General features: G+C 46.5%; 1 protein-coding gene across 1 annotated transcript; it reads left to right on the top strand.

Annotated features, from left to right (window-relative positions):
* Window positions 1-262: 262 nt before the first annotated feature.
* EMC1 (ER membrane protein complex subunit 1) lies at window positions 263-25,576 on the top strand. The gene is made up of 23 exons (XM_077837049.1): window positions 263-382; window positions 3,702-3,826; window positions 4,408-4,473; window positions 4,990-5,083; window positions 5,764-5,892; window positions 7,120-7,246; window positions 7,784-7,933; window positions 8,366-8,533; window positions 9,506-9,577; window positions 11,646-11,699; window positions 12,571-12,693; window positions 13,744-13,840; window positions 14,688-14,804; window positions 16,681-16,880; window positions 17,090-17,239; window positions 17,790-17,951; window positions 18,901-19,020; window positions 21,612-21,749; window positions 22,908-23,081; window positions 23,248-23,458; window positions 23,934-24,018; window positions 24,607-24,736; window positions 25,397-25,576. The coding sequence occupies exons 1-23, from the start codon at window positions 297-299 to the stop codon at window positions 25,574-25,576; spliced, it is 2,958 nt and encodes a 985-aa protein (XP_077693175.1). The 5' UTR covers window positions 263-296.
* The last annotated feature ends 579 nt before the right edge of the window (window positions 25,577-26,155 follow it).

Genomic DNA, 26,155 nt, shown 5'->3' with positions numbered 1-26,155 from the left:
GGAAGCTCCTGGAGGTGCCCGAGGAGGTGCCTGACTAGAGCTGCCCTCGCTGGGGTACTCCCTTCCGCCACAGCCGGCCCAGCGCGCCCCTTTCCCCGCGGAGGCTTCCCCCTACGCCGCCATTAGTGCCAACACCAAGATCAGACCCTGCCCGGGTGCGGGTGTTTTTCCTCATTAAGGCGCCAAACACGGCAGCCTCTGTGGGCGAGGCCCCGCCTGGCGGGGCCGCTCGATGGAGCCGGCGCGCTGCCTGTCGGGATAGGGCTCGGACTCGGAGCAGCTTCCGGGCTCGGACCATGACGGCCGGTGCCTGGCCGTGGCTGCTGCTCCTGGCCCCGCTGGCGGCCGCGGTCTACGAGGATCAAGTGGGCAAGTTCGACTGGTGGGTGCTGGGGCCACATCCGGGTATTTAATCCCCCCCCCTCGTGTCCCCTGGGGTGGGGGGGCTGGGCATCTCCCCTCCCCGCTGCCCCCTGGGGTGGGGGGCTGGGCATCTCCCCTCCCGCTGCCCCCTGGGGTGGGGGGCTGGGCATCTCCCCTCCCGCTGTCCCCTGGGGTGGGGGGCTGGGCATCTCCCCTCCCGCTGCCCCCTGGGGTGGGGGGCTGGGCATCTCCCCTCCCGCCCTCCCCTGGGGTGGGGGGCTGGGCATCTCCCCTCCCCCCACCGTTCTCTCGGGCAAGGGGGGCTGGGCATCTCCCCTCCCCCCACCGTTCTCTCGGGCAAGGGGGGCTGGGCATCTCCCCTCCCCCCACCGTTCTCTCGGGCAAGGGGGGCTGGGCATCTCCCCTCCCCCCACCGTTCTCTCGGGCAAGGGGGGCTGGGCATCTCCCCTCCCCCCACCGTTCTCTCGGGCAAGGGGGGCTGGGCATCTCCCCTCCCCCCACCGTTCTCTCGGGCAAGGGGGGCTGGGCATCTCCCCTCCCCCCACCGTTCTCTCGGGCAAGGGGGGCTGGGCATCTCCCCTCCCCCCACCGTTCTCTCGGGCAAGGGGGGCTGGGCATCTCCCCTCCCCCCACCGTTCTCTCGGGCAAGGGGGGCTGTCCGGGTATCTCCCGCCCATCCTTGGGGTGAGGCGGGGAAGAAGCGAATCCTGAGCGTCGCCCCATCGGAGCCCGAGTCCGACCCCGCTGCCAGACTGGGTGTGAAGCGGGCAGAACGGCTGCAGCTGAGCTGAGCTTTGCGAGGTGAGCAGGAGCCTGCTGGCAGCTGAGCTCTGCCCTGGCCCCGAGCTGGCTTGCCTGTCACCGTCACGGGTGCTGGTATCTCTGGGGGAAAACGTGTCCCCCAACCTTGCCATGGCCGCGTGAGAGCCCCAGCTTCAGAAACATCTGTAGGGAACAGGCCCGCACTGGCCATCGGAAAGGTGCATTAGCTGATCAGGTATTTGTCCTGCTGTCTAGGATTTAGAGCCCTTTGCCTCACGAAGCTGCTCCCTGTCTCCCTTTTCTCAAAGGGATAGCTGAGGATGTCGATTTCTGCTTCCCATCTCACTGGGGAGGAAGAAAATGACCTTTGCACAGCAGTGGCTTTCAACCTAAAGACATAGGAATTGCCATATTGGCTCACACCCAAGGTCCATCTAGTTCAAAGTCTTGTCTCTGACAGCGGCTAGTTTTGTAGGAATGAGTAAGAACCGTGCAGCAGGCAGACATGAACCTTGAGGCTTAACATCCCTTCCAGAATGATACAAAACTACTCAAGATACTTAAATCCCAAGCAGACTGTGGAGAGCTACAAAAGGATCTCTGAAAACTGGGTGACCGGGCAACAAAATAGCAGATGAATTTCCATGTTGATAAATGCAAAGTAATGCACCTTGGAAAGCATAATCCCAACTATACATATAAAATGATGGGGTCTAAATTAGCTGTTACCACTCAAGAAAGAGATCTTGGAGTCATTGTGGATAGTTTTCTGAAAACAACCACTCAGTGTGCAGCGGCAGTCAAAAAAAAGCTAACAATGTTGGGAATCATTAAGAAAGGAGTAGATAATAAGACCAAAAATATCATATTGCCTCTGTATAAATCCATGGTACATCTTGAATACTGCGTGCAGATGTGGTCGCCCCATCTCAAAAAAGATCTATTGGAATTGAAAAAGGTTCAGAAAAGGGCAACAAAAATGATTAGGGGTATGGAACGGCTGCCGTATGAGGAGAGATTAATAAGACTGGAACTTTTCAACTTGGAAAAGAGACAGCTATGGGGGGATATGATACAAAATTATGACAGGTGTGGAGAAAATAAATAAGGAAGTGTTATTTACTCCTTACAACACAAGAACTAGAGGTCACCAAATGAAATTAATAGGCAGAAGGTTTAAAACAAACAAAAGGAAGTATTTTTTCACACAACACACAGTCAACCTGTGGAACTCCTTGCCAGAGGATGTTGTGAAGGCCAAGACTATAACAGGGTTAAAAAAAGAACTAGATAAGTTCATGGAGGATAGGTCCATCAATGGCTATTAGCGAGGATAGACAGGGATGGTGTCCTTAGCCTCTGTTTGCCAGCAGCTCAGAATGGGCAACAGGGGATTGATCACTTGATGATTACCTGTTTCGTTCATTCCCTCTGGGGCACCTGGCATTGACTACTGTCGGAAGATAGGATACTGGACTAGATGGACCTTTGGTCTGACCCAGTATGGCCTTTCTTCTGTGCTTAATGTTTGTTTTTATTAATTATGACTGCTCTGGATATTCTTGATATCCATAAAAATACCCAGTGCTGTTTTGGATATTGTAAAGATGGGTTCTTGCAGGTTGTCAGAGACTGACATTTATTTCCAGTCTCTTTCAAAGTGCTCATTTCACATCCATGGTGTCCTAACTCACAATCTTTAACATAATAGGAAAAACATTCTCCAGCAAAGTTATCCAATTCTGATGTGACCTACTGAGTAAAGCAATGGATGGGGATTCAGGAGAGCTGGGTTCTAATTCTGGCTCTGTCACTGGCCTGCTGAGTGACCTTGGGTAAATTATGTAATCTATCACGTGCCTCAGTTTCCCCATCTGTAAAGTGGGGGCTAAGAATGCTTATGTCCTTCGGGCTTTGAGGTCTACTGATGCAAAGTGCTGTGTAAGAGCTAGGTATTATTAATAAACTTTTATTACATGTCTCTTCTCAGTTGCATGTTTGTTGGGTCAGATGGTAGAAATCCATTGGTGCTACCCAAGACGCAGAGAGCTCAGGGAAGAATTTAATATGGCCCCAAAAGAGCTGTGAAGACCAGAGACTTCCTCTTTGCAAGGGGCCATCTTAATAGAAGCAGCACATGGCAGCTCTTTTCATGGATAAGAATACATTGTTTGCTTTGGTAGTATTTAGTGAAGATGCAAGAATGAGACTGGTTATACTGCAGTGCAACAGAGTCTTAGACACTTTGTTTTCTTTGTGTGAATTTCCTAGAAGCAGATTTGACACTGAGCTCCAAAATATCACAAAATTCCTTTCTTGCTCATTCAGACTCAATTTCTCTTTTCATTTACAGTGATTTCCCCCCACCCCCGCAAGAAGGATTATAGTAGTGTTGTGGTTTTCCTCTGTCAGTCCTTAATAGTTGCAGCCAGTGCCACCATATAGTTTGTGTTCTGGCCACCTGTGTTAATTTTAATCATCCTTTCCCTATTTTTCAGTAGGTTAAGTGGAAAGTGTTCTTTTTTCACACCTTCTTTGATTTTTCTGTTCCTTAGGAGGCAGCAGTATGTGGGAAAACTCAAGTTTTCTTCCTTGGAAGCTTCACAGGGCTCCAAGAAGCTTATTGTGGCTACTGAGAAGAATGTGATGGCTGCTTTGAATTCTAGGAGCGGAGACATCTGTGAGTGAACTGTTGTTTTATGACTCGGGATTTGCTATTTGTGTGGGAACTAATGCACATGGGACCAAAATTAAGCCCTGGCATACATTAAAAGTTACTCCTGCTCGCACCAAAGCTAACTTTTGGCACGTTGTCCATTTTAAGGGTTGTGGGATGGTTAACTAGACATTATTTTCCCTGGAGACGGGGAATTTTTAAAAATATACGTATCCATTTTATTTAATTTTTTTTTCAGGCTTAGTGGCTTCATTTCCGACTTTCAAGTATCAACTTGTTAGGTGCTGGCATGACTAGTCTGTGTACTAGCTTACATCTAGAGCTGTTCTTGACCAGTACAGTGGGACCAAGAACTGAATGGGGCATGAAGACTGAATTCCTGTCTCATCCCAGAGGTGGTCCTTTTGGATAAGAGTTGAGGGCCGTTTTGAGGAAACTTGCATTGGCAATATCTATACTGTACTTGGCCTGTGGTTAGATAGAGGATGTCAGTCTGTGACAATGCCAGTTGATACCTTTCTTCAGCATGAAATACCCCAGGGGGGAAAAAATCTCATTCCCACTTGACTCCTTGTTCCTTTCAGTGTGGCGTCACGTGGACAAGGGGACCCCCGAAGGAGCAGTAGATGCCATGCTGATCCACGGACAGGGTAAGCAAAGCATTTAGCCTTCCCTGTGTGATGAGTGTTCGTTCCCATTACAGGCCTCCAGCCAAGCGTGGACAGAGGGCTAAATTTGCTAGAGCTAATAGTCATGGTGAGCCTGTAGTGGATACAGGTGCAGTGTTAAAGATTGTGTGGTTTACTCCTTGGCCTGTCCTCTTTTAGACACTTGAGGATAATTTCCTGCTTATCTGCTCTGTTTAATTTACCACTTGGTGCTATCAGGATCACGGCTACACACAATACTTTTGTGACTGTGCATGACATTAGAAATCCTGGACTCCTAGTGCTAAGAGTATAAGTGAACCTGAAATCCTCTGCACATTATACAAATAAAATGACCTTCCTGACTATGGAACAGACCGGGTGTCTTCTGTGCAGTGGTTGATATCTAATGTTCTATTCATACCAGTGGAAGAGCAAGTAACCTGGAGGATGAGCAGGGAATTGAATAAAGAAGCCAATGTAAAAATATTTGATTTGTTGTTCTCTCCTCCCGGCCAGATGCCATCACTCTGTCTAATGGTGGGCGAATTTTGCGTTCCTGGGAGACAAATATTGGAGGGCTGAACTGGGAGACATCACTGGACACTGGCAGGTGGGAAATCTTCAGTGGACTGTCATTCTATACCCTTTGGAGAGGGGAATTTGCCTTCCTTGTGTGTAGTTGTGTTTTAGGGACAATGTCAATTAGCTATGAGAGTCATAAAGTAACCGTTGTGGGAATATTGTCCAGGTGCTGAATTTTGCAGTCATTTATCAGAAGCAGGACTAATGCTATATCCTGTGGTAACCATGCAAAATTCTCACCTGTTTGGAGTGAATAGTGGGTTACGTGGTGTATCTGGGCTGATAAATTTTCATGACTATTTTGCAATGCTGAAGTGGGGGTGGAGGGGATTGTACATTCCCCTACAATAAATCGTCTACATTTATTGAAGGAGGAAGATTGAAATCCTTTAATTATACATAAGCTTCCCCTGTCAGTGTGCAACATTCTGGACCTGGAGTGGCCACTTTGGCCTGATGGGATGGTTGGTCTTCAGTCCCATCCTTGCCCTCTCTGCAATGCCAACTATTATGGTGGTTTGGTTGCACAATATTAACTATGTCTAGGTAAGAGTAGCTATTTTTAAGAAAAATGTGGGTGTTGTGCCCGCTACCAGGGTGGAGGAGAGCAGGGCTGTCGTCTATAATTCTAGTGTTGCTATGACTCCACAAGCTGGGTAAAGTCTCTAAGTATGATCGTCTCACCCTCTGTCTCTGACCTGTGCTTAGTTTCCAGATGGCTAGTTTGGTGGGGTTCCAGGACACAGTGAAATATTTGGCTGTCCTGAAGAAGGCTGCCCTTTCTCTTCATTACCTCTCCAACGGCCACCAGAAATGGGTGGAGCATTTACCAGAAAGGTACAGATCCAAAACAAGGATAGATCACTGACTCACAAACTTGTCTTAAGGGGAAGAGGACCCCATTGTTCCCTTTTGCTTCTGAAAATGTTCTACTTAGTATCACATGGGGGGATTGCATCCATTCCCTGCACATATGAGAATATAGACTCCTCGGGAGCGGGGACCTTGCACTGTACAGTATGAAGAGAAAATATGAGCACTATTTGGGTAATTGCGGGGAGGGAGGGAAGAGGGTCTTCCTGTGCATAAAGACAGGAGCACATACATTTCTATTTATTGATTTTAGTGCAGGCAATTTACAGACAACTGACAGCATTGTGATTTATGCACTGTATGGTACTAACATGGACTTGCGATAAAGTGACCATATGGTATCTTAGGGCTTGTCTGCACTTCAGAGTCAATTCAGATTAAGATAGGGTGTGAATTTAAAGAGCAGTAGCTATTCCTGAGTGAGTCCATGTGTAGACAAACTTTTAGATTAGTGGGACAAAATAGATCAGGAGATGACATCTCTTATGGAGAAAAAGCAATCTAAGAATAAACTAAGCATATTACCCCGAACAAACCAGTTTGTGCCAGTAGCAGCTTCCAGTCAGAAAACAGGGGCCACCCAGGTGGGGGAGTCCCCTTGTAATATACAAGAATGTTCTTAAAGGGGCTGATGTGATTGACTTCTGAAGGAAGATTAAAACTACTAAATAGTTACAACTAGGCTAAGCAGTGATCGCTAAATGAGACCTGACCATGTTCCAGGGACTGAGGCCAGTGGGAGAGGGAGGATGAAACTAGGTTACCTGAAGGAAGGAGGTGGAGTTGATAGGGGAAAAACTTTCTAACGGTGAATCTGTTTAGCTTGTGAAATAGCCTCCCAAGGGAAGTGGAGGAAGTCCTGTTGCCTGAGACACCTACTATCCTGCACTGGCCTGAGAAGGCTAAGGGAAGGATGGACAAAGTGACCCAATAAGTCGTCTTCATCAATACTGTCTCTGGGTTTTCAATGTGTTTAACTGCAGGAGGTGATGGCTGAAGGGGAGGAGTCCCTAAAACGTTTATTTGTGTTGATGGGCAAAAATTCTCCTGTTGGCCAATGCACCTAGTTTAGCTGGTCTTTCCTTGTGAGACCTGTGATGACATCGAATAGGCTCCTAGAGCAGGGGACTTTACAGGTAGCTCTGGGCAACTGTTGGAGAAGGTGATTCATTGCTGCTTCTCCTCTTTCAGTGAGAGTACCCAGTACCAGCTGGTGTATTCATATGGAACCGGGGTGGTACGTGCACTTGGAGTTGCTCCTCGAAGCCATTTGAACATTGTAACCTTCAGCGTAGAAGATGGCGAAATTACAAAACAGGTAGAACTGATGCATTGATGCCTGGTGTCAGCTCGTCACCAGGTTGGCTCTAGTGTGGATCCAATTTAACGAAAGCTCCCATCTGGGTCAATTGAATGTGATGTCTAGGGAAGTTAATTGCATTGCTGGCACATAGGTCAAAATGTCATCCTGTCTCCATGGGATGTCTCATGGGCCTGGAAGGAGACTTCACAACTGCATCTCCCAGACACAGGGCTTGCAGAACATAGTAAAGTTGAGATCAGCCTGGGTAATCTCAAGATGGATGGCAGTTTACCCAGGGTTACAAAATCCTGGCTTTATGGGGATCCCATAGAGAAGATCCACTGTTTATTGATAAATGGGATTCTCCTGCTTTTCACACAGGCCTTTGTTAGTGTGACTAAGTTTAGAAGTGAAATGTAACATTAAGCCTTTGATATCACACACTGGCTGGCAAGAAACAGGCCCCTTGCAAATGGACACAATCAAGGCTCTTTCTGGAATTTCTTTGTGGGGTTTTCCAACTGCTGCCTCTCTCCCTTTATTGCCCTGCAGCTAAGAGTGTCAGCCCCCTGGATGAAGAGCCTAAGTGGTGCCTGTTGTGTGGTGGGCGAAGCAGTGCTGGTGTGTGCGGACTCTGACACACACTCGCTCTATGCTTTATCCCTGGAGACTGAGCAAGAGATGAAGCAGATCTCACTGCAGGTGAGCAATCCTGACATAGCGTTGCATGTAAGTGGACATGAGATTTGCTGAACCAGTCCCAGGGGAGTGAGGAGGGGAGGGGTATTGGGGTCACTAGTTAAGTGCTGTGCGTGGGGGAAGCATAATCCACATCAGACTAATTTGGAGGAGGGAAGGGGAGATCACATTGCTTCCATGTAATGGTTGCTTTATGGGGTGATGATTTCAGCTCTTTAAATCTTGTTTTTTGTTGTATCGTGGGAAGTATTCCATCCTGCATGGATTGCTGGCAGCCTAATAGTCACCCCAGACCTCTGCACTATGGGCTTCACGTTCAATCAGATACGGACTAACCCTTCATAAAGGTTGTATTGTTAGTGAGGAAGGGGATGTGTTTGATCGAATTGTGTAATAAGTTTCCATCTTGCCATGTTTGCTTGTTCCTCTTCTCAGGCCCTTGACCTAGAATTTGCTGACAGTTTCCAGCCCAGGATTTTGCCCACTCAGCCCAATCCTGCCAGTGCTTCACGGGCTCAGTTCTTCCTGCAGCTGGCTCCAAGTCACTTCACACTGCTGCAGTACAGAAACGGGCTGCTAAGCATCGTCCGGGACTTCCAGCAGGTAAACGAAACGAACACAGCTGCAGATCCCTGAATAGAAGAATGAACTACAGCAGAAATTCAGTGGATTGACGTCGGCTGGCTCCATCCACCAGTAAAACCAGAACCTTCATAAAGCATGCACTAAGCATTACGAACAAGCTGCTGAAGGTCAAGTTTCAATCATACTTTCTATAGCATTGGTTGAACCTATGTACGGTAGCAGTTAAACTATTTGACATCAGTTCAGGAGGATCCAGTTTCTGACAATTGTCACCAAGGTGTGAGTTTACTAATACGGGGTCTGTGCTGAGTAAAGAGGTGGTTTGCTGCTAGAAAGCACCTAAGTGGCCAGTGGTTCTCGTACATTTAATACTGCTGGTGGTAGTTCTAGTGGACCAGAAGTACATGAAATGACCATTCCAGATTCAGTGCAGTATTGTCTACAAGAGACTGGCTAACTGGGGATGGGCTCAGTGATCTTAATAGGTTTCTATTAAGTAGAGATGGAAAAGACAACCTTTTCCCGATTAGGTTCTTTTCTTCCTTTCTTTGACTTTGGTGGTAGCTTTCCATCTCTTGTGCGTCTGAGTTTCATCTTTCATATTTAATGGTATGACTGTTATGGGTGGGAACCATGTTAGTCCTCAACTCCGAAGACTCAGGCCGAGCATTCGAGTGTGAAAATCACGACTGCAGGTGAGACGCCTCCGTGGCAGTGCCTGGAATTTTGACAGGCTTCTGACTGGTCAATGATAAAATGCTAAAGGTTACTGGTTCCCAGCATGAACCTTCTCTTCAGTGGTTGTACCAGAGGTTGCTTCACTGCCTTGTAGCGAAACTTACTAGAGTCCTTCGATCTGTCAGATTTGCTTGGTATGCTGAAAATGAATTGACCTGTTGGAAATCGGCTGAAGAAAGGGCTACTGTTCTAAACCAAATGAGAATTCAGTCCTCTGCACAAATGTGTTCTGATTTCCCCTCTGTTTTTCAGGCAGCTTTGGTGAACTTTGCAACAACTGGGGAGAAGACTGTGGCTGCTGTCCTGACCTGCAGGAATGAAGTGGTTAGTTAGTTGCACAATGGAAATTTCAGATTTGCTTCTAGTTCTAAAAATTTGTGGGGCTTTTTTAGTTAGTTAGTTTTGTATTGCTTTTTTACTGTTATAAAGGTTTTGAGGGGCCACCGAAGAGCAGTGTTTTACCACTGTCAGACTGAATGTACCACCTTGACTTAAACACCTTAGGGCACAAGAGGCCCAGGCTGATAATTCTGATTCAGTCTCCATTGAAGTCAATAGTAAAACTTCTGTTGACTTCAGTGGGGCCAAGGTTTCATCTGTTGTGACTATCAACATGCAAGCTTCTGGAGAGCTGCTGAGTGCCGAGCAAACTCAGAATGGAGCATGGTGCAATGAATATACAGAGCGAGATGACTCTTAAGGATTGTCTACACTATGCGACAAAGCACATTAGAGGTAGAGAGCTCCAACGTGCTACACTCTAGCTACCCTGTGTAGACCCTGCTGGCATGACCTAAACAGTACGTAAGTTTGGGTTAACATAGTCACTATGTTAATGCGAACTAAGTACTTTTTAGTTTGTACCAGCAGGGTCTACGTGGGCAGTTGGAACACAGCACATTAGAGTGCTCTGCAAATCACATCCCTCTAATGCGCTTTACCACGCTGTGTAGACAAGCCCTTAGCAAAATAAATACCTTAGTGTTGGGAAGGAAAGTCTGCTGACTAGCTGATATGGTGATGGGTGACTAGACACTATCATTTTAAAAAACAAAATCCTACCTTTTGCACTGTTGTAATAACCAAATGCCCTCACCCATTTTTCACTAAACCCAGAGATTATTAAAAATGGAAGAATTAAAACAAAATCCATTTTCTTTTTATAACTGATGCTATTTATTCTTCATTTTTCAATCTGAGGGGAATGGAAGATCCTAGTCAGTTACAACTCTGTTTAGTCAATTTCCCGTTCACTTTCATTTTCAGGGTCTCCTGTGTTGAGCACTAGGGGAAGAGAGAAAGTGGGGGGAAAAAACACTCCTCAGACTCTGCTGACAGCCTTAGGGTAGCTGGATATTCCTGCCAAAAGCATGAATTAAACAATATTGGTTATTGGCTTCAGAGCTAATACCCTGCTGTAATGAATGTGGTCATTTCAGCCTCTCTGAGCTAGTGGAACAGGCTGCCTGTCTGCAGATACAGGTAACCAGCACGACTTCAGGTCTCATTTGGAAGGTTATCGTCACAACCCAAAGGGCTAGAAACATTAAGAAAACTTCTATTCTGAAGAAACTGATAGTGCTCCATAATACAGCTTTCCTCCATGTATTCACCATCTCCTCCATCCCTACCCCCCATCCCTTTAGCATGGTGCAAAATTTGTGTTGCAAATGCTGCAGGGGAATTTTTAAAAAATCCTTTGGGATAGAGAGGGGAAAAAATTATGACATATTTTAAATGGTCTTAGGTTTTGTGTAAGGTATTTTCACACAACCTACATTTTGGGCCCCGTTTGTCTTGACAGTTTCCATATACAGTAGAACTTCAGAGTTACAAACACTAGACTTATGAACTGACCAGTTAGCTACACACCTCATTTGGAACCAGAAGTATGCAATCAGGCAGCAGCAGAAACAAACAAACAAAAAAGCAAATACAGTACAGTATTATGTTAAATGTAAATTACTAAAACAAAGAGAAATTTTTAAAAATTGAGAAGGTAAGGAAACTGTGTGCTTGTTTCATTTAAATTAAGATGGTTAAAAGCAGCATTTTTCTTTTGCATAGTAAAGTTTTTCCAAGTTATATTAAGTCAATGTTCAGCAGTAAACTTTAGAAAGAACAACCATAACTTTTTGTCCAGAGTTATGTACAACCTCCATTCCCCAGGTGTTTGTAACTCTTAGGTTCTACTGTAACAGTGACCTAAAGTCTTGTGAGAGGAGGTACCCAGTTAACCACTTCATTTTTCAATACCACTTATCATTTGCCCAAGTTTGCAGCTGCTGAGCAGGGAGGCAGAACTTGTTCCTGTTAGACACTTAATGTTCTTATGTTTTCCATGCCTTTGTCATGCTCACCAGTTCTCTTTCTGTTCCTATGTTCTTTGCAGAAATCTAGAACTCCTGATCAGGCAGACAGCACTTTTGGACATTCCCATAGACAGGTATGGAAAGGAGCTTGTTGTCAGGAATTGTAGGCAGTCTTTGCAATTAACAGGCTGTTCCTGTCTCTTGGGTTTGGAAGGCTGAATGGCGGAGGGGGACAGACTGTTACTCTGGAGAATCATATTTTTGCATCAGCTCCATGAAACTTTATCCAAAAGCATCTTAAAACTATTCATTTCCTGAAACTGTATGGAACTAGATGAACATGCTACCCTCTCACAGCATTAAATGAAAGATCTGTTGCTTTGTAGACACCCATTTCCCCACCTCAAAATGGAAAATGCTTTTTGAAGATCAAAGTTTATTTCAGAAACAGTGCCTCTGTATAGTTAGGAGAGAGCGCTGCCTGGTATTTGAAGCAGGGCATTGGGAGCCAGGACTCCTGATTTCTATTCCCAGATCTACCAGACTTGCTGTGTGATCTTGTAAAAGCTGTGTAGTCTCTTTGTGCCTCAGTTTATCCTGCAGTTTAATGTGTGCTATACCATCTACCCTGCAGGGGTGCTGACCCTCAAATAATTGTTTGTAAAGTGCTTTGAGATCTTCAGAAGAAAGGCATCATAGACCCCTGCTGTGTTCTGTCCAAATGGGCTCAGAATTACAGTAGTTACTCCTCAGGAAAACAAATGGAAGCATGTGCAGATGCAAATGTCACCTAGAATTTGTTTTCTGTCCCAAACTGGTGTGCTGTTTGTGTGCTGTTAAGCAGCTGCTGTGTTGTGCTCCAGAAATGCCTGCATTTCAGTGGTGGGTGAATTGATCCTTGTAAAGAGTTTATTGTATACAGCACTTTGGAATCATTTGTGATAAAAAGCGCAGTTTAAGTAGATTACATGTGTTTAAGTCAGCTTGTCTTTTATAATGCTCTAGGAATACTTAGCCTGCTCCAACAACACCTACAATATTAATCTGTATTTGGTTGAAACTGGGCAAAGACTGCTGGATACCACGATTACCTTCAGCTTAGAGCAGAGTGGCACCAGGCCTGAGCAGGTATGTTAGGAGCCTCTCTCCTGTTGTTGAACGTGGTCAGAGATGTGTGCATGGAGTTTCTCTTTACATCAGACTTGTCTGTATTTTGAGGCTTATCAAACTTTTTGCTGCAGCCAAACAGACAAATCCCTGATTTAAGGTAGTATGATCCGTTGGGTAGGATACTAGTTTGGGAGTCAAGGAGATCTGGCCCCTAAGTGCCTCTACCACAAACTGTTGTTTGACCGTGGCCAAGTCATTTCACCTTTCTGCATCTGTTTCCCCAGCTGTAAAAGGGGGTTAGTGAAATTTACCCACCTTTGTAAAACACAAGATCTATAGCTGAAAAGTGCTGCATATTATGACCGCCTTTCCTGACTGGCAGAGCCGGTCAGAGCTCCTTGGGTGATCAGAAGGGATTGCTGGTAGTGAGAAGTGACTGCAAGACCACCAATGTACCCATGATGTTTTTGATCCAGATATGGTGGCATTGCTTATATCTGGGTTTATAGAGCCTGGTTGTAAGGGCGGGGCAATGGTGGATTGGATGGGACCTCATATATCAGGGGAGGGTTGACACCATAGAATAATATTGCCAAGCACAAAATAGCTGCTGCAATTGCCAGTGTGGTCTTGGCACTGCTGATGTCTAACGCGGTGCTTTAAAATACTTGAAGTATGAGAGTTGCTGTATGAAACCAGACTCTAGTTTGCCTCTAGATTTGTGAGAAGTGTACCCGAAGGTAGCACCTCATCTATTTGTTGCTTTAGAATAGTGGTGCTCAACCTATTTACCATTGTGGGCCACTATGCAGCTCTCTATGTGTTATGTGGGCCACATCCACACAATATATATACTACCTGTATGGCTCTGAGGATGTCACATGAGCCGCAGCTGTGTGCTGATTGGGCCACAAGTGGCCTGCGTGTTGAGAACCACTGCTTTAGGACCTTAAATGTAACAGTGACCTTGAATCCTTTCCTCTTCTCCCCTTTGGATTGCATCTTGCTTGTCTCAGGCAGGAGGTTATAATCATGATCATCTCCTCTTTCCTTGTCTCCCTTTTCCAGCTCTATATCCAGGTCTTTTTGAAGAAAGATGACTCTGTAGGTTACCGAGCACTGGTGCAAACAGAAGATCACATGCTCATGTTCCTCCAGCAGCCAGGTATGTTGGAACCAGATTGGCTGGTTACCCCTGTCCTATAGTGTATCCTCTCTTGGCACTTGCAATAGTGCAAGTTCAGTGGCCATTGTCTAGTCAAGCAGATTATTTCCTGAGCTAAATCCCATAGAGGAGTGAGAAAACTAGGAATATCCTTCACTACCAGAGCTGAGAATCTGATCCTGCAATGTGCTTTGTTGAAGCAACAGCCTGTTGGCTTTAGTGGGGCTCTGCAGGGTTTCAGGGTTCTGCCCACACAGAACTTATTGCAGAACAGGGACCTGTAGCAGCTATTCCTCGATGCCTTTTTGAAAAGAAGGGAAATTCCTCAGACAAAGTATGGTGTTAAACTTTAGGGTGGAGTTAAGAGTCCATTTCTGTTGCTTGGGTCTTTGAGGCCTTGCAAGAATGTTAGAGGTTGAACTTCGTGGGTTTGGTTTTTTTAAAACTTTTGTTTTTGATTACTCCAACCCTTTTGCAAGCCCTTCAGTGCTCAAGTCATGGGTGTGTACTTTCAACAGTGTCTCTAGTGTAATGAAGTGAGGGGGGGTTGTTAGTGATTAAATACCAGTGTGTTCGTTATTTTAGTAGACAGTAAATATCCAAATTGCTTCAGAAATGTAGCATTTTGCGATTTATTAAGCAGCTGTTTACGTTTGTGAAGACCAGACAGAAGATCCTTCAGTCCCAAGTGTTAGGGGTATAGCTGTCAATCCATTTCAAGGGACTGGATTTGTAAGATCTTCCTGTCTCCTGATTGCTCTCAGGAACAAACATAGCACAGATCAGGAAATGCACTTGCTCTTTTCTTTGAATCAACCTATGTTGCCTTTTCTTTGTATCTCTCTAGGAAAAGTTCTATGGAGCAGGGAGGAGTCGTTGGCGGAAGTGGTAAGCTTGGAGATGGTGGATCTACCTCTGACGGGTGCCCAGGCTGAGTTGGAAGGGGAATTTGGAAAGAAAGCAGGTAATAGCCAGGGTCCCACTCAGTGTTCCCTCTAATTTTTCCCACACGTGTGTGGAATGAATTTTGTTATGTGCACCAGTGTGGAGGTTGGTGGAGGGGAGGCCAGCCTACCTACTGGCGCCTCTACCTTAGCAACGACCTTTCATCGCCCAATGAGACCCAATCACAAAGCCTTCTCTCCGGGGCCAGGGTGCGGGGGCCAGCGCAGACTACAAGTCCCAGCACACATTATGTCCTGGAGTGGGCCTGCCGGACCAGCAGGAGGCGCCTGATAGTCTGTGCTCCTTCACGGCTCTAAACCAATCAGAGCCTTCTCCACCATGAGGCATGAGAATACGAACCAAACAGCGCCTCAGTTGGTGTGAGGATTTGGACCAATTAGCGCCTGCCGCAGCTGGGCTGGGTTCAGGCCGCCCCTCCCCCGACCATGGCAGGTCCAGGGCTGGGGCTGGGGGAGGGGCACCCCTCTCCTGGCTGTGGCAGGTCCTGGCTGGGCGGGTTCCCTGAGTGTCTGTGTGGTGCTAAATGGGCTGCTGCGCAACCACGCAGCTTACAGGGAACTTAGGACCCACTATGTATAGATTCATAGATACTAAGGTCAGAAGGGACTATTATGATCATCTGGTGTGACCTCCTGCACAATGCAGGCCATAGAATCTCACTCACCCACTCCTGCGGTAAACCTCTCACCTATGTTTGAGCTATTGAAGTCCTTAAATCATGGTTTAAAGACTTCAAGGTGCAGAGAATCCTCCAGCAACTGACCTGTGCCCCATGCTGCAGAGGAAGGCGAAAAACCCCCAGGGCCTCTTCCAATCTGCCCTGGAGGAAAATTCCTTCCCGACCCCAAATATGGCGATCAGTTGAACCCTGATCATATGGGCAAGATTCACCAGCCAGTTACCCAGGAAAGATTTCTCTGTAGTAACTCAGATCCCACCCCATCTAACATCCCATCACAGGCCATTGGGCCTGTTTACCATGAATATTTAAAGATCAGTTAATTGCCGAAATCATGTTATCCCATCATACCATCTCCTCCATAAACTTAATCTTTAATCTTGTTTAATCTTGAAGCCAGATAGAGTTGAACTTGAACTAAAACGAGATCACACATAAAAGCTCTACTAATAGATTTTCCATATCCCTCTGGGTCTAGCAGACATAGAGTGATAGGGAAATTACAATAACCAGCTTGCCCGCTCTTACCAAAACGCTTCTGTTTGATTATCCTGTATTGTCTTACCCTGAAGACTGAAATATAATTGCCTTTATTGTCTTTCTTGCCATCCGGATCCAGCCATTCAAGGTAACCCAAAGAATCACATGCAGTTCCTTTCCTCTCTTTGCTGGTGGATCTTTGTCCTCCCTGTTTGGTTTCTTTCTCAGAGAAGAGATAGATTAAGCATAGGACATGGCTCCTAACTGGAAGCCAATTCAGACTTCAATTGCCAAGATTTGGGTGCTTCTCCATAAAGATGGCTCCTGTTATGCGAGAAGTGAAAGCAGGAGCTGTAAGATCAAGTGCACTAAGGGTACTTGCGGGAGTGATAGGGAAGAGACTCTGCACACGGTAGTGTTGCGGCTTGCAGGAAAGCTTGATCTGAGGCGAGCGGAGTGCCTGCTGAAGTGGGATATGGCAGTGTGTATTTAGGGGCTTGGTAGGCAAAGGAGCTTCTATGATGGTAATGGGATATAATATGATCCAGGTGTCGTGGAAGGTGAGGCAGAATTTTCTTAATTAATATATACGAGTATGGCAGCACATGAGTTTTATAGACTGAGGCACTAGTCTTATTTGCTGGGCTGTGTGTATGTTTCCCCTGCTGTGGACCATTGCTTGTTGTGCTAACGGTTGTCACTGACTTGTTTGCAGATGGCTTGCTGGGGATGTTTCTGAAGCGCCTCTCCTCCCAGCTCATCCTGCTGCAGGCCTGGACTGCACATCTCTGGAAGATGTTCTATGATGCCAGGAAGCCGCGGAGCCAGATTAAGAATGAGATCAATATTGACAACTTGGCGAGAGATGAGTTCAACCTACAGAAAATGATGGTGATGGTCACTGCCGCAGGAAAGGTGAGGAGGGCAGGGACTGGAAGCCATTCCTGGAAATGGAGCATACTATCCTGGCAATAGTGAGGGGGGATTTGTGGTGGGAAAGGTGTCAGGAGACCAGCAGAGTGTCTTGTAGTGGAGGAGGGAACCCAAAGCAGAATGGAACATCTAGATGTGAAAGACACGCTGTTACATACGTTGGGTTTTTTTTTTTTGTCTCTTTGCTTCAGCTCTTTGGTATTGAAAGCAGCTCCGGCACCATCCTGTGGAAGCAATACCTACAGAATATGAGGCCAGGCTCCTCCTTTAAACTGATGGTCCAGAGAACAACGGCCCACTTCCCCCACCCCCCACAATGTACGCTGCTTGTTAAGGACAAGGTGAGTCCTTTATACGCACACACACACACACACGCCCACTCCCCCCTCCTCGGGTGGGTTTTACCTCCCCATAGTGAAAAATCCACAGTGTTAAAAATATCAGATTTGTGTTTTGTAAATGCTTTAAACAACGACAAAAAAAATAAATAATTTCACTCAATTGCTTTGTCCACTACATGAAGCAGAAAGTCAGCAAACCATGTATGCTAGTTAAATAAGGTTTTCCCTCTGCTGGTCACACGACAGTATATACTCCACAGAAAATAGAAACACTCTTGCTTATTTCGGTGACATTCTGGGCAGGCCACAGTAGGGTCTCGTTCGAATTGTATATATCATACGTGAACGCTGTGGGATCAGCAGAGACAAGGTGATTTGAGCGCACAGTATGTTCACCTGTAGGGTAAGGAGCTCAGTGAAGGGAGAAAGGAGGCGTAGAGAGTTACATCCAAATATAAACCAAGCCAGCAGGCAACTTCATAAGCTAGAAGAACAACCACCCTTCTCTGTGTTTGCCCTAACTAGTTTCCCATCCTGTTGTCTGTTTCAGGAGACCAAAATGAGCTCTCTCTATGTCTTTAACCCCATCTTTGGGAAGTGGAGTCAGGTGGCTCCCCCTGTTCTGAAGCGTCCAATTCTTCAGTCTTTGCTTCTGCCCATCATGGATCAAGATTATGCCAAAGTGCTACTTCTGATCGATGATGAATACAAGGTAATCTTGCTCCTAGGGCAAAACGATCTCCATCTGCAGGATAAATATCTCCCCTGTCAAGGCAAGAAATAAGAACGTTGTCAATTAAGTCTCATTCCCTTTGTGGGCTGACTTCAAGGGACTTCATCAAGATAAAACACATATTTAAAGCCGTATCTTTATCTTTGTCACTAATAACCCCATTAGAGTAACACAGAAACTTTAAAATCTAACTTGCTCCTTGTTGTTCTTGCGCTTTGTTTACCTCTTCCATTTCATTCAGCTTGTACCATGAAACCAGTCGCTGTCTTCACGCTTGACTCTAGACAGTGTAACTCTCCTGGCTCTTGTGCATTAGGTGGCATAGTGCCATTTGTTTTATTTGGTTGTTTAATACTGCAGGGGAGAGCGACATCCCAAAACTGATGACTTTCATTGCAATTGAAAGAGAGTCACGAGAACCTATTTAGTCACATTAGGATTTGAAACCCTCATGGTTTTTAAAACAAACTCTAAATTTTCAATCTGCACTAAAATGATTCTATCCCTCTTTTTGGCCTCCTGGTGCAGAGGTAAAATATAGCAAGTCTCTGGCTTACAGATCAGAAAGCTGTGTTTCAAACACAGGCCACAGCCCCCTCCCCAGTGCAGATTCCCTACAGACCTCTTTATGTGGATGCAGATTCCCTACAGACCTTGTTATGTGGATGGTAAATGGCTTATATTCTTGCCAGGCAAAAATATAAGCCATTTATTGAACAGGGAAGGGTAGTGTTAGCTTCCCTATTACCCAGGGTGCCTCTGCCCTTGTTTAGCCAAATTCATCCGTAATTCAAGCCATTTACATCAGTGGAATTTACATCTGTGGTAAATTGGGCCCAGTAAGCTTAACTAGACTAGCTTACTTATATATGTGAGACTAAAAATTGATAACTAATGTCTTTGTTTAAACTCTTCTTTATCTTCCCAGGTTACAGCTTTCCCAGCAACTAAAAACATCCTCCGCCAGTTAGAGGAAATAGTCCACTCCATCTTTTTTTATATAGTGGATGCTGAACAGGGCAAACTCTCTGGTTTCCGGCTGCTAAAGGTACAGAAGATTCTCTGTGCTATGTAAGAAGTGACATGTTTATCCCACAGAGTGGATGTATGGTGGATCTTTGCTGTCATTGTATGGGATTTTGGTTTGATGTATAAGAAGTAGAGCTGGGTATGGACTTCTGACACTTCTCAAAAGCTTCCTGAAATCTTTGTAAACTCTCAGTTGTAAATAGTTTTACTGAAGAATCCAGACTTGTCTCCATCCTGCAGTTTGGTGGGATTCCACAAGAGGGAGCAGTTCTCCCATATTTCCCTGTTAAGATGCACTTCGGAGCTGAGGCGAGATGAGAGCACAGTACTTCAAGTAATCTTTCCCACCCAGCTCCCCAAGGCTGTTGCCTATTCTGAGAACTAGTTTGGCTGCCCTAAACAATGGGCAGAGAAAGCATGTGCTCTTCCTCTAGTAAAAAGGGTTGACACCTGTTCTGGTGATCTTCTAAATCAGCGGGTCTCAACTGGGGGTCCATGGCTCCCTGGGGCTCCATGAGCCCTTTCAGGCACCGCTGAAACCCTGAGCTCCGGGGCCCCCCCACAGGGCTGAAGCCAGGAGCAGCCTGGGGCTGAAGCCCTGGTGCTCCCCACTCCTAACCCCCCTGCGGGGCTGAAGCCCCACCCTTGGTGCCCCCCCGCATGGCTGAAACCTGGAGCTCCCCTCCCCCACCGTGAAGTCAGAGCAGCGGGGAGCTGAAACCCCGAGCTCCTCCCCACCCTCCCCCTCCCCCGCTGAAGCAGGAGCAGTAGGGCTGAAGCCCCAACATGGGCAGAATCCCTGAGCCCACAGGCAGAGTTGAGGGGGCATGAGGGTGTTGCCCCCCCACCAAACTGCAGTGCCTTACCCAGAGTGGGGCAGTCATGGGGGCAGCTCCACCTCCCCATACCTCCTCCTCTCCCTCAGGCCCCCTCAGCCCCCCCCGGCCAGATCCTAGGCAGGAAGCTGGAGCCAGGCAGTGCGGGGCAGCTGCTCCTCTGGTTGGTGGTGCCATGGAGTGGGTGGCCATCGCATTCCCCCGTCTGCTGCTGGTGCCCAGGGTTGCGGCTGCTCCTCAGCTCCCAGCCCCCTTTGACTGCTCATGCAGCCGGTCAGAACTGCCCAGGCAGGGACCTGGCTCCGGGGCTGGCAGAGCCCCACCAGCACACCACCCCAGACAGGTGAGTGGCCGGCTGAGGTGAGTCCAGGGGTGAAGGTGGCGCTTCCTCCCTGGACCCTGCTGTGCAGAACTGGCCTGAGCCCTGCTGGCCCTTGCTCCCCCCCCAGATGTCAAACTACACGTATGCCCAAGGGTCCCACCCCTGGCCTGGAGCCCTGAGTCATCTCCCCACACTGGGCCCTGGAGTTTTTATAGCATGTTGAGGGGGGCGTCAGAAAAAAAAAGGTTGAGAACTGCTGCTCTAAAGTACACTCTCTGCTAGCAGCAAATGACATGGCTCTAACTCCATCTGTGTGTTTTACGTGGGAGGGTTGTGATCACCCACAGATCTGTACTAGACCAGTGATGTTTAATATATTAATTAACCATCTATAAAAGGGAACGAACAGTGAGGTCTCAAAACGTGTAGGAGGCATTTAACTGTTTGCATTAGTTGAGACTAGAGAAGACTGAATAACACCAGAGGTACCTGACAAAGCTAAGCAAATCAGTGGCATGATGGCAGGTGAAACTCAGTGTCCACAAATGCCAAGTAAAGTACATTGGAAGTAATAAGTTGAACTGCTCGTACACAGTGTTGGGGGCGACATTAACTGTAGCCACTAGGAAAAAGAATTTGGCTGCCACTGTGAATAGTTCAAGGCACAGTGGTGAACAAAAAGGCAAACAACGTTAGGATGAACAAATAATGGGACAGAACGTGTTATGCAAATAAATCACTGATATGCCTTCACCTGGAATGCTGTGTTCCCTTCTCATCACCCAGTCTAAAGAAAGATCTAGCAGAAACAGAGAGGGCCAAGAGATGGGTGACAAAAATAACTAGAGGTGGGGAAAGGCTGTCAGGATTGGGGACAACAAAAGCATGTAAAAGAATGAAGGGTGTACAGAAGATAAATAGGGAACCTTCCTATTTGTCCTTTCTAATACAAGAATGAGGGGACATCTAATGAAGTTTATAAATTTGTTGCATTTAACTGATAAATAGAATTTAGTATTTGAGACAACAATTAACCTACGGAACTCCATGCCACATGATATCATTGAAGCCAAGAGCTTAGGAGGATTCCAAAAAGGATTAAACATGTATCTGGATAATTTATGAGACAGAATTTTATTTATATCATTACATACAAAAAAAAAAAAAGACACTGCAAGAACATTAAGGTTGCAAAATCAAGTGCTAAAAAGTTGGGAAAGACAGAATTAAGGCTGCCTTTAATTCAGCACCCTTATGATAGTCTTTAATTACATGATCACATTTCAGTATCTTCTTTGAAAACAGAGGCAGAATGCCAGACTGGATGGAGCACTGATCTGATTCACTGCAGGAACTCTCCTTCTAGGGGGGAATCTCCATATGTCCTATAAATGGAGATGGTGTCTTTCAGAGGCTCAGGAAACCTTATTTTGCATCTTGTCTCCACTGTAGGATCTGACAACAGAGGAGAGCTGGCAGATGACCATCCCAACGGAAGTGCAGCGAATAGTGATTGTGAAGGGGAAGAGATCAAATGAGCATGTACACTCCCAAGGCCGTGTGATGGGTGATCGCAGCGTCCTCTATAAGGTACTGCAGACATTGTTAGCTGAGCTTTGGTGGCTGTGAGCTGTATGCTAAGGTTTCTATGGAATGTGGCATGGAAGCGTCGGGGAGCATCCCACCTCCTGGGCTTGTAGACACTAAGCATGTTTTAAAAGCTACACTTAACCTGGTTGGAAAGATGTTTTTGCCAGCTATGCTGTCATCTTGAGCTGTCTGGTAATTCTCTTTATGGAGCAGCCCATATATTAGCAACAAAGGTAGCAAGTCTAATTTGCTATTTATTATTTTCCTGATCCTTTTTTTTAGACCAATGCTGAGGTCGAGAGAAAGGGGGAGAAGGGGTGGGAAAAAATAATGAGACTTAATGTCCATCCTGGGATGCATCCGCACTTGTCCAGGCCTTTTACCAGACTGGTAAAGGGAGGTCAGAAGGAACTAACTCTGGATTTGCTATGGTCCTGTTCTCCCTCTCATGCTTCCCAACGTCGTCATCCTCCTCCATCAAACAATTCTAGCTGGGCAGTGGTGTTGTGAGCTTCCAGCCGAGAGATTGGTTTGGAAGTGGATTGGAGATTAATGACTCTAGGTAAACAGAGAACAAGTGAGTTACAGAACCACTGAGCATGGTCTCCAGGAAGATGTTGCTGGCTGCTGCATTCTTGCAGAACTGCTTCCCAGGTTGGAGGGGCTGACTGTCTGGTTGGGCGATATGGCAAGTGAAGTATTGCATATCAAGGCACTTGCCTTGGGGGAAGATTTTAAAACAAGTGTCTGATAGAACTTTAGTTCTTTTCTCTCCTGATTGGGGAGCACAGCTTTGTAATTCAGAGCCCATTTCTAGCACTGCTGGTCCTGAGTCCTGACCTGAGATGGGACAATTGGTGCCAGGTTTCTGCATACCCACCAGTGTCTCTAAACTTTACTGGAAGACAGGAGAAGCTGAATTTGGGCAGAGGAAATTTTTCCTCTCTAAAAGTTTTCAGGCAGCTATTAAAGACTATTGCTGTATCATGACAGCTGCGGCTGATTATAAATCTGTCCTGATGATTTGTGCTGCTAACAGACATCTTGTTGCCACCATCTTTGGCTACATAGGTCTGGGAAAATCTGCATAGATTGCCGCTGGCACAATGGTTATTAACTAGAGGTTTCCTCACATCTCTTTCCCTGTCCTTGTTATAGTCTTTGAACCCTAACCTGCTGGCAGTGGTAACGGAGAGCACAGATACGCACCATGAACGCACCTTCATTGGAATCTATCTGATTGATGGAGTCACAGGCCGGATCATCCACTCTTCTGTGCAGAAGAAAGCAAAGGGACCTGTCCACATTGTCCATTCAGAGAACTGGGTTGTGGTAAGGAAAAGTTATTGCTTGTAATCCTTTACCAAATACCTATGCTGCCCAGGGAATGCTCCCCGACTCCCCGCCAATGACTGTCCAGCCACCCTCTGTGTGAATTGACTTGTGCTGGAGCATTCTGCTCTGCCCTCCTGAACAGTGTCTTCCCCTCTTGTCTCAGTACCAGTACTGGAATACTAAGGCGCGCCGGAATGAGTTCACTGTGCTGGAGCTGTACGAAGGGACGGAGCAGTATAATGCCACAGCCTTCAGTTCTCTTGACCGCCCGCTGTTGCCTCAGGTCCTCCAGCAGTCTTATATCTTTCCATCTGCCATCAGTGCCATGGAGGCCACTATCACTGAACGTGGCATCACCAGCCGTCACTTGCTCAGTAAGAATTGGGTTAGGGCAGGGTGGAGGGATTGGATTACATGTGTGTCAAATTTTGTATTCAAGATAAGGTCACTACAGTATCTAGGGCAATCATCGGCCATGACGGTCCCAGGGGCTGCGTTAGAGGAAAGTATATTTTTAAAGCTAGCCTATGATTTGAAGAAATACTGCAGCTACAGCCCTTCTTCCTTTGACTTAAACCCTGGTGCATGCTACTCTTCTGTGTGCATTCAGACATTGCTGCTGTCTGCGTGGGCTGTGCCTTCGCCTTTCCCTCATGAGCTGCCTTTAGAGCAACAGCAGTATTCAGCCTAGCCCTCTGCTTGCTTCCACACACCCTCCCTCATCACCGAGTAGTGGACTCGGCAAGCTCTCTCTGGCATGCATCAGGAGGACGATTGGATTAGCCATCAGAGAGCAGACATAAATCGTCACTGCTAAGAGAGAGTTCTTTGGTTTTTTTTAATGTGCAGTTGGGCTTCCCTCTGGCTCAGTTCTCTCCCTTCCAAAGGCTCTGCTGGATCCTCGACGCCCAGAGATCCCTACAGAACAAAGCAGGTAAGCAAAATGCCATGGCAGTAATCCCCGTTCCCAGGCATCTGCCAGAAGGGGGAGGTTGAGTGTTTTAATGCTTTAGTCTGGAGTACATTAATTTATCAGTTCTCTCTGGCCAGATTCAGAGTTATTCTTACTCTAAATTTAGAGAGGCTGTTGTCTTTATTGGCAATTGGACTGCTTTACTGCCAGTCCAGGTGTGAATAAATTAGTCTGGAACACAGTAGTCCAGAAGGCTATCAAAAAGCACCTGTTAGCGTCATACTAGTGACTAGTATTCTACGTAATTATCTATTTTTTTTAGAGTGATACTTTAACTGATTTATTCCTATGGCCTTGAACCTGGTTGGTTGGTGTCATAGACTTTAGAAGGAGGTGGACACTACCCTAATTACAGCATGTCCTGGGCTACCAGTTTGTCTCCCTCGTCCTAATAGCCTTTACCAAGCACCATGGGTGAATGACTAAATTATCTGTATAAAGATTCTAATGTTGTATCACCAGACTTGAGTTCCAGATAGCAGGCTGCTTAGGGATTTAGCCATTATGCTGTGTTTGGTTGGGTTTTGATATCTCTCAAATGTCTTTCAGGGAAGAAAATTTGATTCCCTATTCCCCAGATGTCCAGATCCATGCTGAGAGGTTCATCAACTACAATCAAACCATATCCCGAATGAGAGGGATTTACACCGCCCCCTCTGGCTTAGAGTCCACATGTCTGGTGAGTCTAGATTAGGGTTTTTTTTGTAAAGTATGATGCGGGCTACAACAGTATGCCATCACACACCCTTTCAGGGAAGGTATGCAACTTCAAGCCTTGTTATAAGTCATTGCTTAATGATTTCCTGAACTGAGCTTTGCTTGATCAGAACCATAGGGATGGGCCTATTATTAAGGCTAAGATTTTGTCATGGATATTTTTATTAAAAGTCAGGGACGGGTCACGGGCAATAAAGATAAATTCACGGAAGCCTGTGACCTGTCCCTGACTTTTACTAAAAATATCCATGATAAAATAGGAAATGGCTGAGCAGCTTGCAGGGTGGCTGGGAGCTCTGGGGGCCCCCACCACCCGTAGGGGCTCAGAGCTCTAGAGTCTGCCTGCCCCTCCCGGCGGCTGTGGAGCTGCGGAGGACCCCTGCTGCCCCTTTGCAGCAGCTGGGGAACTGTGGGGGTCCACCTCCTCAGGCGGCGGGGGTACCTCACAGCTCCCTGCTGCTGTGGGAGGCAGCAGGACCCTGCAGCTCCTAGCCACCGGGGCTGAAGTCACGGAGGTCTCTGGAAGTCAGATTCCGTGACAAAATCGTAGCCTTATCTATTATTAATGTATCTGGATTTCTGCTTGAAGCTGCTGTAACAACTGGTGGTCTCACTTCTTTAGGTTGTTGCGTACGGCCTGGACATCTTCCAAACCAGAGTCTACCCATCCAAGCAGTTTGATGTTCTGAAAGATGACTATGACTATGTGCTGATAAGTAGTGTCCTTTTTGGACTGGTTTTTGCCACTATGATTACAAAGAGACTTGCTCAGGTGAAGCTGCTGAACCGTGCATGGCGTTAAGCGCGTGGGTGAAGGGAACACTGAGGGCACCGGTGAGGCTGGAGAACAGGCTGGCTGGGATTCTGAGTAGCTGATCATCTGCTGGAGTGCACACAACTGGGTTTAATTATATGTTATAAATTGTACTGTTGTGACGGAGGCCAGTCTTTTTATCACATTTCTCCTGGAGACATTGAAGGAAGGAGCTGCCGGTGGAAGAAAAATATGCCTCCCCTGGGAAGAATTCCACCCGCTGGCAAGGAATTAATGAGACTACAAAGGAACATTCATCTGTCCAGGACTTCACTGAATCAGTGTGAAAAAACCTTCTACAGCTTTTTTTTTCCTTCAACGCGCTAAGATGATAACATCACTTTCCATGAAAAACCTTCCCCTCCTTTAGCTAAGATTGATATCAAAATACTAAGAATGTATTTCTTCCCCACTTCTGAGGGTGCACTTTGAGACCAGTTGATGGCTTACCTCTTCCCTACCTCAACCATTACTAAAATCTTGGAGGAGAACTCTAGATTCACCACCGCTCTGATTGGAAAGCTAGATTTTGTAAATGCGAGCTACTGTACATAGGGCATGGGAAGA

This window comes from Eretmochelys imbricata, chromosome 18 (assembly GCF_965152235.1).
Source record: "Eretmochelys imbricata isolate rEreImb1 chromosome 18, rEreImb1.hap1, whole genome shotgun sequence".
In the NCBI taxonomy this organism is placed as follows: domain Eukaryota; kingdom Metazoa; phylum Chordata; order Testudines; family Cheloniidae; genus Eretmochelys; species Eretmochelys imbricata.
This window is presented reverse-complemented; position numbering and strand designations above follow the sequence as displayed.

Coding starts and splice junctions, on each gene's coding strand:
- EMC1 (XM_077837049.1), top strand. CDS start 297: ATGACGGCCGGTGCCTGGCCGTGGCTGCTGCTCCTGGCCCCGCTGGCG. Junction 7,247..7,783: donor ATGGCGAAATTACAAAACAG/GTAGAACTGATG, acceptor ATTGCCCTGCAG/CTAAGAGTGTCAGCCCCCTG. Junction 13,841..14,687: donor CATGTTCCTCCAGCAGCCAG/GTATGTTGGAAC, acceptor GTATCTCTCTAG/GAAAAGTTCTATGGAGCAGG.